Source organism: Felis catus, chromosome B3, assembly GCF_018350175.1.
Source record: "Felis catus isolate Fca126 chromosome B3, F.catus_Fca126_mat1.0, whole genome shotgun sequence".
NCBI lineage: Eukaryota > Metazoa > Chordata > Mammalia > Carnivora > Felidae > Felis > Felis catus.
Window position 1 is genome coordinate 122,114,806 of NC_058373.1, and position 17,143 is coordinate 122,131,948.

At 39.2% G+C, this 17,143-nt stretch overlaps 1 protein-coding gene across 1 annotated transcript in view; it reads right to left on the minus strand.

The window, feature by feature from the left end:
• SPTLC2 (serine palmitoyltransferase long chain base subunit 2) overlaps window positions 1-17,143 on the minus strand; it is a 103,491-nt gene that overhangs the window by 48,029 nt on the left and 38,319 nt on the right. Inside the window, exons 5-9 of the mRNA XM_003987869.5 lie at window positions 15,384-15,508; window positions 9,956-10,049; window positions 8,260-8,365; window positions 7,053-7,272; window positions 4,226-4,352 (exon numbers count right to left, since the gene is read on the minus strand). Of these exons, the coding sequence (XP_003987918.1) occupies window positions 4,226-4,352; window positions 7,053-7,272; window positions 8,260-8,365; window positions 9,956-10,049; window positions 15,384-15,508 (672 nt within the window). The remainder of the gene's footprint in view (window positions 1-4,225; window positions 4,353-7,052; window positions 7,273-8,259; window positions 8,366-9,955; window positions 10,050-15,383; window positions 15,509-17,143) is intronic.

A 17,143-nucleotide genomic window follows, 5' to 3' on the forward strand; every position in this document is an offset into this window, starting at 1 on the left:
AAGTGTGTCACACTGTGAATTTCAGGTGGCAGAGTCTGTATATTACATCATTCAAAAATAAGAAAAATTACATGTTCCTGGCTCATCCAAAGCTCCAAACTGAAACAGTCTTCAATATCTACATAACAGCCTACCAAGAATTTCTATAAAATAGAAGGCACCTAAAATACCAATGACCTATTTTAACCCTCACAACTGAAGTACTCTAGCGTGCATCATTCAGTGATGCTGCCCAGTACGGAGTCTATTATATTTTTACTTAGGCATTCACTCGTCTCCAGGAGCATGAGCACTCCCACATTTTCTTCAAATGCAGGGACATCTGTGGGCCTCTTGTGCTCACCTATTTCCTTCATAGGCTTTCCTGCATATCACAGGACATTTTCACTAGTAATATAAGGAAGGTAAGAGATATTGCACAACACATTTTACAACACAAGTGGACAAGGGACCGGGTCCTATCAGGAAAAGAGGAGAAATACAACTGAAGTGCACTCCACAGCCTCTTCCCCAGACTTGTGCACAAGTGAAAACATCTTTGATGGTGTGCACATGATGGGGGTTTTGATTCAGACAGTTAAATTCCATAAGCATTTCTGGAAGTCATCACAGCAAAGAGTGAGCCTTCAAACAGTGGGGGATACTTACATTACATGGATATGGTCCTAGTAAAAGCATAAAAGTACAGAAAGATAATTTCAGAATAGTGGTTATCTCTGGGGAATGGGTGAGAGAAACAGAAACAAGAAGGGACATTACAGGGAGTTTTAGCTATCTTTTTCTTTTTAAAAAGTGGATAAATGGGGTGAGATATTAACATCATTAAAATATTAGATCATGGGTACATTATTTTCTGTACCTTTTCATCAAATCTGAAGGACCAATAACATTTTTTTTAATGCTTATTTATTCTTGAGAGAGAGAGAATAGAGACAGAGCACAAGCAGGGGAGGGGCAGAGAGAGAGGGAGAGACAGAATCCGAAGCAGGCTCCAGGCTCGAAGCTGTCAGCACACAGCCCGATGCAGGGCTCGAACCCATGAACCATGAGATCATGACCTGAGCCAAAGTCAAACACTTAGCCAGCTGAGCCACCCAGGTGCCCCTGAAGGACCAATAACATTTTTAACCTACCTGAAGCATGCCAGAAGCCTGCCAACATTAGTGAGGCCACAGATTCATAAGAATCTGAACTCAATACTAGACAAGAATCTGAATTTGATACTAGGGCAAGAGAACCAGTGTGTCTGTTTTGTTTTGTGTCACCCTAATACCCTTAACAAGACAAGTGTGCCTCCTATCAGAACTGCCATCCTCCACACCTCACCTGCAACCCCTCTACCTGTACTATTATGCTCAGGCCACAGTGGACTCCTTGGTCTTCCTGACCACAGAGTTGCCTCCATCTCTAGGCCCTTTTATCCCTGGATTTTTCAGAGCCAAATCCTCACTTCTCTCAAATTCTTGCTAAAATCTTGCCTTCTCAATGACAGCTTTATTTAAAATTGCAAGCTGGGTCCCTCAAAACTTCTCTACTTATTCTCCGGAGTACTCACCATTTTCTAGCATACTCCATAATCTGTTTCCCTCACTAGAAACCCCATTAGGCAAAAATTTGGGGGTGTTTCATTCTTGATGAATCACGAGTGCCTAGAAACAGCACCAAGCACACAGCAAGCGCTCAAATATTTGGTAAAATAGTAAAACTTCAATTTTTCTGATATAGTACTCTCCAAGGCTAACACAACAAGCCACTGTCCTCTGCATCTCCAATACTGCCCAAGTATATACTCCGCTCAAATGATCTGCTTGTAAGCCCATTTCCTGTGGATTGTGATTCACAGAGCCTAACACGTAGTGAGATACTCCGTGTTTGTGGAATGAATGAAATTCAATGTCTCGAACATAAGAGAGTAAGTTTCACTCAGGGCAGGCCACTTCTATTATAAAATCACACTCAGGCAATTACTTGCAGATACCTCTTTTTAAAAATCACTTTAAGGCATAGTCAAAGGGCTGCTGCTTGAGTCACACTTTTTTCCTTCTGCAAGGACAATGAAAAGATGCATTCAGTGATACCATAAAAATAAACATTACCTTACACAGTCAAATCTAAAAGAAATCAGGTCATATTTAATTAAGACTGGGTAGCTGGATTTAAGAGATACAGAATTTATCTCTACTTTTGGTTTCATTTTTATTATCCTCTATTTTGGCAGAGAAATAATGTAACCAAAAGAAGTTTGTCACTACTAATTAAAAGTTTTAGAGAGTAATTTTTAAAATGTATAATAGCTGGTAGTGGCAAGTTGTAAAAATGGCCACAAACTCTTGGACCCACTTCCCATTTGAGACGGTGTCTGATTTCCCCGCCCTGCAATCTGGACTGGCCTTAGTGACCTGCTTGTTAACAACAAATCAGAAAAGGTCATGGGGTTACAGCACATCCTTTGGCAATGCCTGCTCTGAAGCATCCCTCTGGATTCCCAGTCACCGTGCAATAAGGAGCCCAGCCTCGCGGGGAGGGAATGTGAAGGTGCTCTGGTCAACAGCCTCAGCTGAGCCCAGAATTCAAGACACTTGGGCCCAAGTGACATGGGAGGGAAGAAGCCTCCAGATGATCCCAGCCCCCAGCCATCTGAGTCTTCCCCAGCCGTTTGGGTCTTCCAAGCTCAAGCCTTGGATATTACGGAGCAAAGACAAGCCATCCTGCTGTGCCCTGACCGAATTCCTGACCTGCAGAATCTGTGAGCATAATAAGACGGCTCTTATTTCACACCACTACGCATAGGGGGTGGTTAGAGAGGCGAGAAGTAAACTGGAAAATGAGTGCTAACCCAACGTCTATCTATAGCTAATTACCATATTTCATTTTCCCACTGCCAGCAGAGCCTAGATTTCATTATTTGGTATGGATAAGTCATCTATCCAGAGGTCACACATCACACAGATCCATGCTCTAGGACAGGGCAAAAAAAATATCCAAAATTAACTTTGATAGCTGTTGGCCTTTCACTGCAGTCACCTCAGTCCATATACTGGATCAGTAAGGTTGATGGCACCTACGTGAAGGAGGTAGATCACTGCTAGCTATATATGTATATCTCAGATCAGAACACGCTACTTGTAATTAACACCATAAAGGAAGGAGAGGAGATAACATAGATACTGTTAACAGGGGGTTACTCACAAGGCTCCATACTGTGTTCACAATATGAATGAAGTATTTCCTTCCCCAAGGAATGAATTCATGAAACTGAAAATGATCAACACTTTCAAAATCCATTTCCAAAAATCTCTTACTAGAGATAATAAGGATATATCACAGATGAGAAAAAATATTAAGGTAAAATTCTGATTTAAGAAAACAGGCTTACAATAATCAAAATCAGACATACTCCTTCCTTCCTGTTTTTCAGTGCAAACCAAATAAATCTTACCACAAAATATTATATAAATGAAGACAGCTCAAGGCTGATAATGCAGGATCTTTTACAAGAATAAGACTCATTTTAGACGCACTTAAAAAAGCAACAACCAAAACTAACGTATGTCTCATACACACAATGGAAATAGTTCAGAAGTGAAAAAAACAAAACAAAAATCCCAATTGTTCTACATTTTCTGCAGTCAATACTGCCCTCTAGTGATGCAGAATAAAAGCCAAATAGAAAGTGAGTACCACATTTTATTTATTGTTCATTTTAGTATGTTTATGTCAGGGCACCTCGCTTGGACTACAAATCCCACCAAAGACAGAATAAACAAATCCAGGATGACTTTTATTATCCACTCTTAAATTAGAAACTCTTTTAAAAGGCACTGAATCAAGGACACTAATATATGCAAACAGCAGACTTTAAATACATTGGGAACAGATTCTCACTACACACAGTGAGTTACATCTTCATATAAAACTGTACAATTTGAGAAAGACTCTGGGGCCCATTACCTAAGACTTATGAAGATAAGTAAGATCGTAAGATTAAAGTGTCACCATCTGTAGACAAGAAAATTCAACTGGAAGCAAGCCAGGCTAGTTGTCATGGCATATGTGTACCAAACACACTGAAAAGTGCCCATAGCAACCAAGGCCTCACACACCTGCCAGTTCTGCCCATTAGTAGACCTGACTCCTCATTTGAGGAAAAAAGTTCAAGAAAAGAGCATGTTTGGTTGCTAAGCATTTACTGAACATAGGAAATTTTCCAAGAAAACAGACTTACCGAGGGTAGTGCCATCCTGCCCCATGATGCACTTCATAGAGGTGACAATCTGCTCCACAACAGGCGGTGACAGCGACGTGGCATACACTGCACTATGGGAATGTGTTCGCAGATAGTCTATCAGCTCCTGCGGAGTTCACAGAAGCAAGTCATTAGAGGTAAAGCTTGAATCCTCGGACGATGTCACTGCCTTCCTTCCAGGTGAAAGCACTCTTCCTCCCTTCAAGAGCATGGGGATGGGGACACTAATCTGAGATGCGAGATCAACCAGCATCAACGGTCAAAGGACACCACCAGCAACAACTGCATCTGACACATGGCAACAGCCTCAGGCTTTGTTTTGTTTGTTAAATGTGCCACAACATGAAAGAAAGAAAAACTAGTTTTAAAGAAGCCCTCTAAATTTGGAGAACATACCACTTAATGTTATAAACATATCTGCAATGCTGTGTTAATAAACAAGGCGTATGGATTGCTTTTTAGATACAATAATTTCCTTTTTTTTTTTTAAGTTTATTTATTTATTTAGAGAACACACGCAGGGGAGGGGCAGAGAGAGAGGGAGAGAGAGAGAATTCCAAACAGGCTCCACACTGTCAGCGACTTGGGGCTCAATCTCACAAACCACGAGATCATGACCTGAGCCAAAACCAAGAGTCAGACACGTAACCAAATGAGCCACCTGGGCACCCCACAATAATTTACTTTTAAGTATTACAAAAAATATCATCTACATGCTACCCTATGTCTGCTAAGCCCATCCTTACACTTCTGAGTAAGAGTAAGACCGTTCTCTAGCATCAATTTTAAAGGTATTAAATATCCTCTAGGGGCGCCTGGGTGGCTCAGTTGGTTAAGTGTCCGACTTCACCTCAGGTCATAATCTCATGGTTCCTCATAACCATATCTCATAACCATAATCTCATGGTTCCTCAGTTCAAGCACCCCACAGGCTCTCTGCTGTCAGAGCAGAGCCTGCTTCAGATCCTCTCTGTCCCCTTGTCTCTCTGCCCCCCCCCCAAACATTAAAAAATCTAAATATCCTCCAGATACACAGATTTATAAAATAATATAAATATGGCAGAATAGAAATTCACTGGGTCTTTCATGAGAACAGGAAAGCCATCTCACTGAGTGAAGAAAAACTTTGTATGCCAGTTACAAGGAGTCCAAAACAATCAGGTCTATGTCCCTATTCTCTCCTTTTAACTTCACTAAATCTTTAAATAAAATGTGCAAAGTAGCTCATGTATCAGAACCCAAAAAGGACACACAGAATAGGACTACAAAAATAGCGTATCACTTCAAAAACACTAAAAACTATTCAAAACCCACAAAAGCAAAGATATACCATACCTAAATGATCTCCCAGAGTATGATTTCAAGTCCTTTGGTTTGGCAATAAATCTTAGCAATCAAACTCTCCAAAGTGAGCCTGGTTCCATTAACAAAAATTTGAGGTAAAACTCTATCAACCTTGACTAAAACCACTAATAATGAGTTTTCTCTAAAAGGCAATCAATTATTAAGAGAAAGTCCATGCTTTAAGCCTCCCAATGCCAAGGTTTAAAAAGGAATTAGAGATATGTATGAGCTCCTACCACATACCTCATACAAATACTGACAAATGATGTGTTTTTTTCTAACACCATGGAGAGTTTTTTTAAATAACAGTTTTACCAAGATGGAATTAACTTTTCTAAAGTATACAATTCAGTGGCTTTCAGTATACTCATAGAGCTGTGCGACTTTCATCACTATCTAATCTTGTTTTATTTATTTTTTTAAAGTAGGCTCTATGCCCAGCATGGGGCTTGAACTCATGACCCTGAGATCAAGAATCACATACTCTACCAACTGAGCGAGCCAGGCCCTACTATCTAATTTTAGGACATTTTATTACCTCAGAAAGAAACCTCATACCTATCAGCAATCACTTGCCACTTCTCCCATCCCCTCAGCCCTTGGCAACCACGAACCTATATTCTGTCTCTGAATTGGCCTGCTCTGGATATATCATATAAAAGCAATAATACAATGTGACCTTTGTGACTGACTTCTTTAAGTTCATGTAAACTGACTAACGTGAACTTTCAAATTCATCCATGTTGTAACATGGACGTACATTCTTTTTTCAACCCTTACTATACAATCTTATAAACTAGGCATATTTATCTCTGTTTTTAGTGATAAGGAAATGGGAAGGTTAAATGCTTTGCCCAAGGTCTCACAAAGTTAGGGAAATATTCAAACCTAGGCTTCTGTCTCATGATTCAGCCATTTCCATCATACCGCATTGATTCTCAAAAGCCTCAGAGTTCATTACGTAATTTTTAAATTGAAAAATACAATGCCTTGTAGTACACCAGAGCAGGCAAAATAATCTTTTTCTTCCTGTCTCTATGCTCACCCAAGATGCATTTGAGGTCAAGGGGAGGGAAACTGGTCTTCTATTCCCACTGGCTCTCATTGTAAACTCTACTTTTGAAACTGTGGGCACAACTCAAACCCAGTAGAAGACTGTGGCAAACAGGCAGCACCACTGTGTGTTCTCTCATACAAGAGGCTGTTCTGTATCTCAGACCAGTGTGTAGTTTAGAGTGAAGCTCAAATAAGAAAACAACAAACAATGAACAGAACCCGCCTTTAGTTTATCAGTCACTCCCTAAGCTGAACTGTGAAGCCCAAAGGCACTGTGAGCCTAAGCCACAAACAAATTCAGGGTCTCCACATCGGGGTTCCAGATTCTTATCTGTCACAAGTGAGTTACCAAGTCTAATCACCAGTCCCTTTATCCTCAATTGCTCAATTCACATGGCCCATTTACCTTCTTGCCTCCAATGTATCCTCCAGAAGCACCAAAACTCTTTGTGAATGTTCCCATCATAACGTCCACATCCTCAGGATCCAGGCCAAAGTAATCTACCACCCCTCGACCTGTAGGGCCCAGAGCCCCAATGCTGTGAGCTTCATCTAGATACAAGTATGCCTTGTATTTCTTCTTAAGAGCAATCACTTCAGGAAGGCGAACAATAGATCCCTCCATGCTGGCAAGACAGGAGAAAATACATACAGAGACTTCTTAACTCAAAATTAGGAGCTGGTCTGTCAACTTACTGTTACTATTAATTTTTTCAGTTTATTGCTTTTTTTAAAATAGTTTGACAACTCTGCCTGTGATTTTAAACTAGCAAAGTTAGGTGATGCCATGGCCAGGCAGATGTCTAGGGGAAAGGAGAGTGGATCTTTTAAAACAAGCGTCAGAACAGAACTGATCTTAATTTACCACAGATGGATAAAGGTCACCAGATTCTTCCAATGCTTGTAATTACAGGCAACATTAGATTTTGTATTACGTTGCATGTGTAATTAAAATAACAGAATAAAATGAAATAAAAGAATTAAAAAAAATAGGACGTAAGAAAGTAAGTGCGAGGACTGCAAATAAACCAGAATAAAATCTTTCTTCAAATGAAATGATGTATGATTTGTTTTGACATATTAGAAAATATATTCCAATTCTTGTCCCTGTGTATAAATTCCCTCTATAAACAGCAGAAAAAGAAAAGACCCCAACAGAGGGGTGATCTGAAGACTATGAAGCACAACAGAAAGAATAAAGAAAAGCCAGAGAAAAAGACTTCTGTTCTAGTGCAAACTCTGCTTCCAGGTTTGCTTTTTTTTTTTTTTAACGTTTATTTATTTTTGAGACAGAGAGAGACAGAGCATGAACGGGGGAGGGCCAGAGAGAGGGAGACACGGAATCTGAAGCAGACTCCAGGCTCTGAGCTGTCAGCACAGAGCCCGACGCGGGGCTGGAACTCACAGAGCGCGAGATCATATGACCTGAGCCGAAGTCGGCCGCTTAACCGACTGAGCCACCCAGGCGCCCCTGCTTCCAGGTATTTTAACAAATCATAAACATTGTTTCCTTAGTTTCCAGAGGGGTCTAGATTACCATTCCCTTCTGCTTAAAAATTCTGTAACTTCATGGAGCCAAATCAGAAAAGATAAGAATAGGAAAGTAGGATTACCTATATATTCCCTCCACAAGGATTAGGATTTTCTTCCAGGGCCTTCGAGTCCGAGGCTGACCATAAACAATGGCATCTTTCAGCAGCTTCTCTAGGCTTTGCATATCTACATCACACAAAAAAGAATTTCAGCACAAAGTACCTTCCTCTTTCTGAACTTTATTTCAGAAATGCAAATACACATTTCTTATTCAGGAAGGGTGTCTCAAATAGCAAAGGACATTAACTTATGGAATCAGAACTGAGCAGAAAAAGGCAAAATGGGTGAGCTACTGCTAGCTTGAATGACAATCTGAAATGTAATAAATGTTCAAAACCACAAAAACTCCACCAAATAACTGGCATAGGTGATTCAGAGTTGGTTAGCATGCTTGTGAAATGGCTCATGTTTCATGTTAAATACCTGACCATTCAGTTAGCTTTTTTTTTTTGTATTCGTAGAATCAACTGTATCTTTAATCCTAGTGAGTCATTCAGAAATACACATATAAAAGACTGAGCAAGAAAGTGCAAATAAACTATTAAAAATACATGCACCTCTTAAAAAGCAAATAGGAGGGAAAATTCATGCGCATGCTCCATTTCCTTTCACCCAGGATACACTCAATAACTGCTTGTTAAACAGCTTTAACTTAGTAGTGTGCTAAAAATACGCCAGTGGCATCCATGAGACTATGTGGTAAGAAAGCTTGGCAATCAGTTAGCCTTTTGTTTGACTTGATCAGCTGTCTGTACATTATCTAGCTCTCATGGCTCTGTTGGTCCTTAAGGATGGTTAACAGGCCCAGAAACAGCTTGGTTGGTACTACCATTAATGAGGATCATAATTTTCCTGTTAATGATAAATGCTCTGGGGACACCTGGGTGCCTCGGTCAGCTGAGCATCCGACTCTTGGTTTGTGCTCAGGTCATGATCCCAGGGTCAGGGGTTCGAGCCCCATGTCAGGCATCAGTCTCCACGCTGTGTGTGGAACCCACTTAAGATTCTCTCCCCCACCACAAGCCCTCCCCTGCCTCTCTCGGGGCACCTGGGTGGCTCAGTTGGTTAAGTGGCCGACTTCAGCTCAGGTCATGATCTCACTGTTCATGGATTCAAGCCCCACATTGGGTTCTGTGCTGACAGCTCAAAGCCTGGAGCCTGCTTCGGATTCTGTGTCTCCCTCTCTCTGCTCCTCCCCTGCTTGCACTCTGCCTCTCTCTCTCAGAAATAAATACACATTGAAAAAATTTATTTAGAAAAAGTTGAAAGCCAAATAAAAGGAGAATCTTGTATTTTGTACCAAAAGGTTTCCTTTAGCCTCTATTTCTATTCGAATGAGGAAGAGAATAACTTTTTAAAGTTTATTTATTTTTTTGAGAGAGAGAGAGAGAGAGAAAGAGAGAGACAGAGACAGAGAAGGAGAGAGAGAGAGTCCCAGGTAGACTCCACTCTGTTAGCACAGAGCCTGATTAGGGGCTTGAACTCACAAACTATTGATTGTGACCTGAGCCGAACCCAAGAGGCAGTCGCTTAACCAACTGAGCCACCCAGGTGCCCCAAGAATAACTTTTAAAAGACTGGACCAGAAGGACATTTTAAATGCTGCAACATGCTTCATTTAGATTTTCTATTATTAATGTAACTAATGGTACCACTGCCACTAACCCAAAAAATATTAAACACTAAAGTCTGAAGTGGATTCCACATCAAACTCACTGTTGTGTTTGAAGATTCGAATGGTTGCTCCCGAGAGTCTGGCTCCTAGAACCAGAGATGCATGGTTCAGTTCATCACTCAAAATCAGGCAACCCTGCAAAACCACAAGCACAGGAAGGTAAGAAGCTGGGAGGAAAGATGTAGTTACACAAATTATAAAACGCTAAAATCATGAATAATGCTATCTTATTAAGGAAAGCTTGTACAACAGCAAAACTATCAATTTCAAGAAGTATACATATTTTTGTTTTGCAAAATTAACTTAGAAGTAGATGCAGAATTCCAGCCTTTTAATTTCTTCAGTCCTGTGACTGACTTAAATATTCAGGTATACAACAACAAGCTTTTATTTACATCCAAACTCTGAATTTCTCTTCTCCAAGTCTTCAAATCCTTTACTTGCCACTCTTGCATTCCACTGTACCTTAAAAGGATCCTCCTCCTTTCCCTCCATACAATTTTATTTTCTTCTCTTTCCAGCTCATTTTTTTTTCCTGACAAAATCTGCAATATGATTTGTTATTTACCTTTTTATGTATTTTTTTTTATTTTTTTTTTCAACGTTTATTTATTTTTGGGACAGAGAGAGACAGAGGATGAACGGGGGAGGGGCAGAGAGAGAGGGAGACACAGAATCGGAAACAGGCTCCAGGCTCTGAGCCATCAGCCCAGAGCCCGACGCGGGGCTCGAACTCACGGACCGTGAGATCGTGACCTGGCTGAAGTCGGACGCTTAACCGACTGCGCCACCCAGGCGCCCCTTTATGTATTTTTTTAAGAGTTTATTTTTAAGTAATCTCTGCACCCAACGTGGGGCTCGAACTTACAGCTCCAAGATCAAGAGTTGCATGCTCCACGACTGAGCCAGCCAGGAGCCCCTTACCTCCTTTTCAGACATTCTTATTCACCATTTCTGTGTATCAATCTACCATGAACTATCCTTAGTTCAAAAATAAAATAAAATTAAATGTCAGCAGTTAACAGCTAAGTACTTAATAGGTTCCTGGCATTATGTTAAGGCTTTTAAAGGCATTATTACTTTTAATCCTCATTAAAAAAAATCTCTGAGGCAGGTACTATTATTATCCCCACTTTACATATGAGGAAATTCCCTTTCAGAGAAGTTAACAAACCTTGCCCAAGGTCACAAGCATGCTAAGTGATTCATTACAAAGCTTCTGCTACCAGAACACATGCTCTTATTCTACAGTATACTGTTTCCCCCTTCCTTGAAGCTGAATAATCAACAACCTCACATAGAATTTAGTATCAGACTCAAAGAAATATTAAAACTGTATTGGTTCCTGCCTTTAATAGATTAAATGATACTTAATAACATTTCAACTAAAATACTTGATTTGAAAGGTAAATCTTTAAGGTAAGACCTTCCGTGTCTGTATATAAGATCTCTAATTCTACATGATTATTAGAGTTTCTGAACATACAGGGAAGAATAGAACAAGATTATTTAACTCTTTACTGTGAAAAATTCTGAGAAATTCCAAGTAAGAATCTCAAGATTTATACTGCTAAAATGCATGACAGGAATGTATTATAATCAACGTAATGAAGTCAAAGAACCATACATTTAGGTCTTTCAAAGAATGTGTCCACTCTATCTAAGTTGTTGAATTTACTGGCATAAAGTTCTTAAAATGTCCTTATTATCCTTTTAATGTCTATAGGATGTGTAGTGATGTGCCCTCTGTCATTCCTGCCACTGGCAATTTGTGTCTTCTTTTTACCCTCACCAGTCTGGCTAGAGAGTTATCAATTTTATTCATTTTCTCAAAGAACCATCTTTGGTTTCACACATTTTTCCCATTGTCTCTTTTCTAAATCATTGATTTCTGAATTTACCTTTATTTTATCTTTCCTCTGTTTGGACTCTTTGGGACTCTTTAATTTGCTCTTCTTTTTCAAAGTCCTTATTTAGATGGCTGATTCATAATGTGGTTTTTTTTATATAAAATTTATTGTCAAATTGGTTTCCATAAAAATTTTTCTTTTTTGGGGTGCCTGGGTGGCTCAGTCGGTTAAGCATCTGACTTTGGCTCAGGTCATGATCTTGCAGTTCATGAGCTTGAGCCCCACATTGGGCTCTGTGCTGACAGCTCAGAGCCTGGAGCCTGCTTCAGACTGTGTCTCCCTCTCTCTCTGCCTCTCCCCTCCTCATTCTCTCTCTCTCTCCTTCAAAAAAAATGTTTTTCTTTTTTTTTTTAATGTTTATTTTTTTCATTTTGAAGGGAGGGGTGATAGGGACTGAGAGAGAAGGAGAGAGAAAAATCCCAAGCAGGCTCCAAGCTATCAGCATGGAACACAGGGCTCCATCTCATGAACCATGAGATCACGACCTGAGCTGAAATCAAGAGTCGGATGCTTAACCAAATGAGCTACCCAGGCACCCCAAAACTTTTCTTTTATTAATACAAGCACTTAACACTACATATTCCCTGAGAATTGCTTTAGCTTTGTCTCACAAATTATAATATGCTTCACTTCCACTTCATTCAAATTATTTTCTATGTTTCCTTTCTGCTTTGACTCATGAGTTATCTGGAAGTATGTTTTTTCAAATATTTGTGCATTTTCCAGGTATCTCTGTGTTACTGATTTCTTTTCTTATGTTTGTTTTTTTTGTTTGTTTGTTTTTGAGAGAGAGAGCAGGCACGTACGAGTTGGGGAGGGGCAGAGGGAGACACAGAATCTGAAGCAGACTCCAGGCTCTGACCTGTTAACACGGAGCCCAATGTGGGGCTCAAACTCATAAACCGTGATATCATGACCTGAGCCAAAGTCTGACACTTACGGATGCCACCCAGGTGCCCCTTATGTTACTGATTTCTAATTTAATTGCATTAGAATCAGAGAACATACTTTGAATAATTTAAATTTTTAAAATTTTGTTAAGGCTTGTTTAATGGTCCTGAAAATGGCCTATCTTGGTAAATGTTTGCTGTTATTGGGTAAAATGTTTCATAAATGTCAATTAGGTCAAGTTGGTTGATAATGTTTTTCAAGTGTTCTCTAACCTTGCTGATTTTCTGCCTAGTTCTATCAATTATTCAGAGAAGGATATGGAGATCTCTAGTAACAATTATATATTTGTCTATTTCTCCTTTCATCAATTTTTGCTTCATGTACTTGGAAGCTCTATTTAGGTACCGATATATTTTAAATTGTTACCTTTTTAATGAATTAACTCCTGTATCATTATACAATGTTCCACTTTACCCCAAGAAATATTCCTTGCTCTGAAATCTTTGTTTATATTAATATAGTCACTCTTTCTTTTCAATTATTGTTTGCTTGCTGTATCTCCTTTCATCCTTTTACTTTTAACCTGTGTCTTTAAAGTAGATTTTTGGTAGAAACCTACTTAATTTTATCTAATCTGACAAGCTCTTTTTTCTTTTTGAAAAAATAATTTTTTTAAGTTTATTTATTTTGAGAGAGAGAGTACGTGTGTGGGGGGAAGGGGCAGAGAGAAGGAGAGAGAGAGAAACCCAAGCCGGCTCTGCACCCAACGTGGGGCTTGATCTCATGAATAGTGAGATCACGACCTGAGCCAAAGTCAGATGCTTAAATGACTGAGCCACCCAGATGCCCCCAACCTCTCTTTTCTAATTGGAATGTATAAGCCATTTATATTTAATATAATATCATATAATATCAATATAATTGGATTTAAACCTCCTCCCTTGGTATTTGTTCTCTATTTGTTCCATGTGTTCCTTGAAACCATACATTATAGGGGCGCCTGGGTGGCTCAGTCAGTTAAGTGTCCGACTTCGGCTCAGGTCATGATCTTGCGGTCCGTGAGTTTGAGCCCTGCGTCGGGCTCTGTGCTGACAGCTCAGAGCCTGGAGCCTGTTTCAGATTCTGTGTCTCCCTCTCTCTCTGACCCTCCCCCGTTCATGCTCTGTCTCTCCCTGTCTCAAAAATAAATAAACGTAAAAAAAAAAAAAAATTAAAAAGAAACCATACATTATATAACTGAAAAGGACTTTACAGTTAACCTAGTCCAACTACCTCATTTTACAAGGCAAAATCTGAGGCTCAGAAAGTCTGTGACGGGGTGCCTGGCTGGCTCAGTCAGAAGAGCAGGCAATTCTAGTGTCTCCCTCCCTCTCTCTGCCTCTCCCCCACTCACACTGTCTCTCTCAAAAAATAAATAAACATTAAAAAAAAAAAAAAAAAAAAAAGAAGAGCAGGCCAATTCTTGACCTTGGGAGGTCATGGGTTTGAGCCCCAGGTTTGGGTGTAGAGATATCTTAAATAAATAAAACTTAAAAGGAAAAAAAAAAAAAAAAAAAAAGGAAGGCTGTGACATGCTCACAGTCATAGAGCTAAATTTGAATATATAAGCAACCAAACAAAAACCCAAGTCTTCCAACTCAGTAATCTACCAATTTTTCAATATACAATTCCTAAATATCAATATTAAAAAACCTGGGGCACCTGGCTGGCTCAGTCAGTGGAGCATATAATTCTTGATCTCAGGGTTGTGAGTTCAAGCCCCACATTGAGTGTGGAGCCGACTTAAAATAAAATTTAAAAAATAAATAAAATTCCTTGAGGGCCCTTTCAAGCTGAGAGTGTCAGTCTGCTAAAATGTGATTTACAAAGTCTCTAATCTCTTCTCTCCTTAACTGCCCCCTTACAAACTCTACCCACAAGGGAGCAAAAAATACACACTTCTTAAATTATTATTTTTATTAGTACTACTACTTTTAACTTTCATTATTACTTTTTTTAAGTTTATTTACTTATCTTGAGAGACAGAGAGAGAGTGCAAGCACAGGAGGGCAGAGAGGGAGAAAGAGAATCCCAAGGAGGCTCAACACTGTCAGTGCAGAGCCCGATGCAGGCTTGATCTCATGAACTGTGAGATCATGACCTGAGCCGAAATCAAGAGTTAGCCACTTAACTGACTGAGCCACCCAGGTGCTTCAAACCTTCACTATTATTAACTTATATTCTTACTTTTAACCTATAGTATTACCTTCACTTTACATATATACCTATAATTTGCCTATATTATCTCTGAGCAACACGCATTATAAGAACAAGTATTAGGGTACCTATGTATTTTCAAATTTTTCTACTTAGGAAAACCACCTGTTAAACAACCTTCCAAATTAAACATTCTTTCTTTCAAAATTTTAGCATTTTATGAGGTTTTTATCAGAATCCCTTTCAAAACCACATGAATGACGAAGGCAAGGGTCCTCTAATGGAAGAGTAAAGAATCATGAGTTCTAGCAAGAAAGCTTCCACTAAGTCTCCATGTGATGTTGTTATTCAAAAATTTGTGATAGAAATATCTTTCGGCAGACCAGGTTTGGTATGAAGTTTACAACAGCCTTTGGCTTGTTCTGAATGCTTTACAACATACAAGAGAGTTTTCATAAATGACAAGTCTTACTTTGCCAACAAGAGCAGGAATGTTCATTGAATTTGTTGCAAATCCCATGCCATATGCCATAGCAGCTTCTACTCCCAAGAAACTTGCCACAAGCTTCTCTAGTTCTTCATGCTTGTCCAGGTTTCCTGTGTGAAGAACTTAGTGAAGTTAACACTGCCAAATCCTGAATTTAAGAGTTACTCATTACTTTATAAAAAGAAATCACAGTCTTCACGTTACAACCTTTTCAGACTAAGCTCTATGGAAGAGTAGTATGAAGAGAAATGGCTAACGAAAGACATCGTGGTCGATACCACTTCAGATCTGAATACCTTCAGATTCAGCACCTGTGACGGAATTTCTGTAAAGAAGATTGCCAACAATTTCTCCCATTCCTGCTGACACATGATAGTTCTAAGTCTAGGCCTTGAGAGGCCTGGCAACATCTGCTTTTATACTTTTGAAGTCAGCTGCCACACAAAACAGTCTAACTAGCTTGTTGTAAAGAAAAGCCACGGGGAGCAGGAGGGCCTCTGGAGGATAAGAGACTATGGAAGAGGAATGCAGGGCTCAGCCAGCCCTTGACTGATCCCACTACCCAACTGAGGTACCAGACATGTAAGTGAAACCACCCTGGATACTCTATCCTCAGCCATAATGCCCCACCCAACACCACATGGAGCTAAGATAAATATCAAGGCTTCTCCAAACGGCAGAATTATAAGCAAATAAATGTATGTGTCTGTTTTAAGTTGCTAGGTTTTAGAACGATTTGTTATGTAGCAAAAGACAAGTTAAAAAACATCCTCCCTCACTTTGTATTGTGATTTTATGTCAATAATCAAATCTGTAAGGACTGAACAAGACTGATCAATGCAGAAAAGATGATGAAAAAAAGACTGCTGAACTGAGATGCTACAAGTCCTCAAAGCTTTAAGCAAGTCATTTAACCTCCCTGGGCTTCAGTTTCATATCTGCTAAATACCAATAATAATATTTGCTCTATCTACCTCATGACATTGTTGTGAGGATCAAAAGAGAGAAAAGGCTCAAGAAATTTATAAACTACAAAGTGCGATAAAGATGTAAGGTCTGATTACCATATATCGTCATTGCACCATGCTTCCTAAACTATGTCATTAAGGACCTGAGTACAAATGACCCAGCTAAACTTGCCAATCTTTAGAACTATGAGAAATAATGATGAATTACTGTTTTAATCTACTAAGTCTGAGGGTGATTCATAGTAATAAATATCCAGAAGTTGCCTTTTAACCTTTATAGTTATCAGTTCTCTGGAACAAAACAGAAGAATTTGAAATCGTCCTATGAACAAAAATGAAATTTATTTATATAAATCTATTCACCTTTACATTTTGTAAAGGTACAATAACCAAAAGTTAACATTTACTGAATATTTACCAAGTCACAAATGCTTTATATGAATTAATTCTTCAATAGCCCTATAAGGTAGTAATTATTCTCACCCCCACTTACCAGCATGGAAACAGATTAAATAACCCTCATATGCCCACAGGGTCAGGCCTAGGAAACAGCACTCTTAACCACTACCATTTGTAAAAGCCAACAAAGTGAACACTAAAGCTGTAAATGAGTCATATACTTATGGAACTTTTCTAGAGATATTTTGTATTATAATATAATGGAAAAGATAAATATGTCTCAACATGTGTTGAACACATTAAAATCATCCATTATTTCAGAAACTATATGGCAAAGTATGTATTTGGATGTTTACTATTCTAGCTCTGTATCAGCAT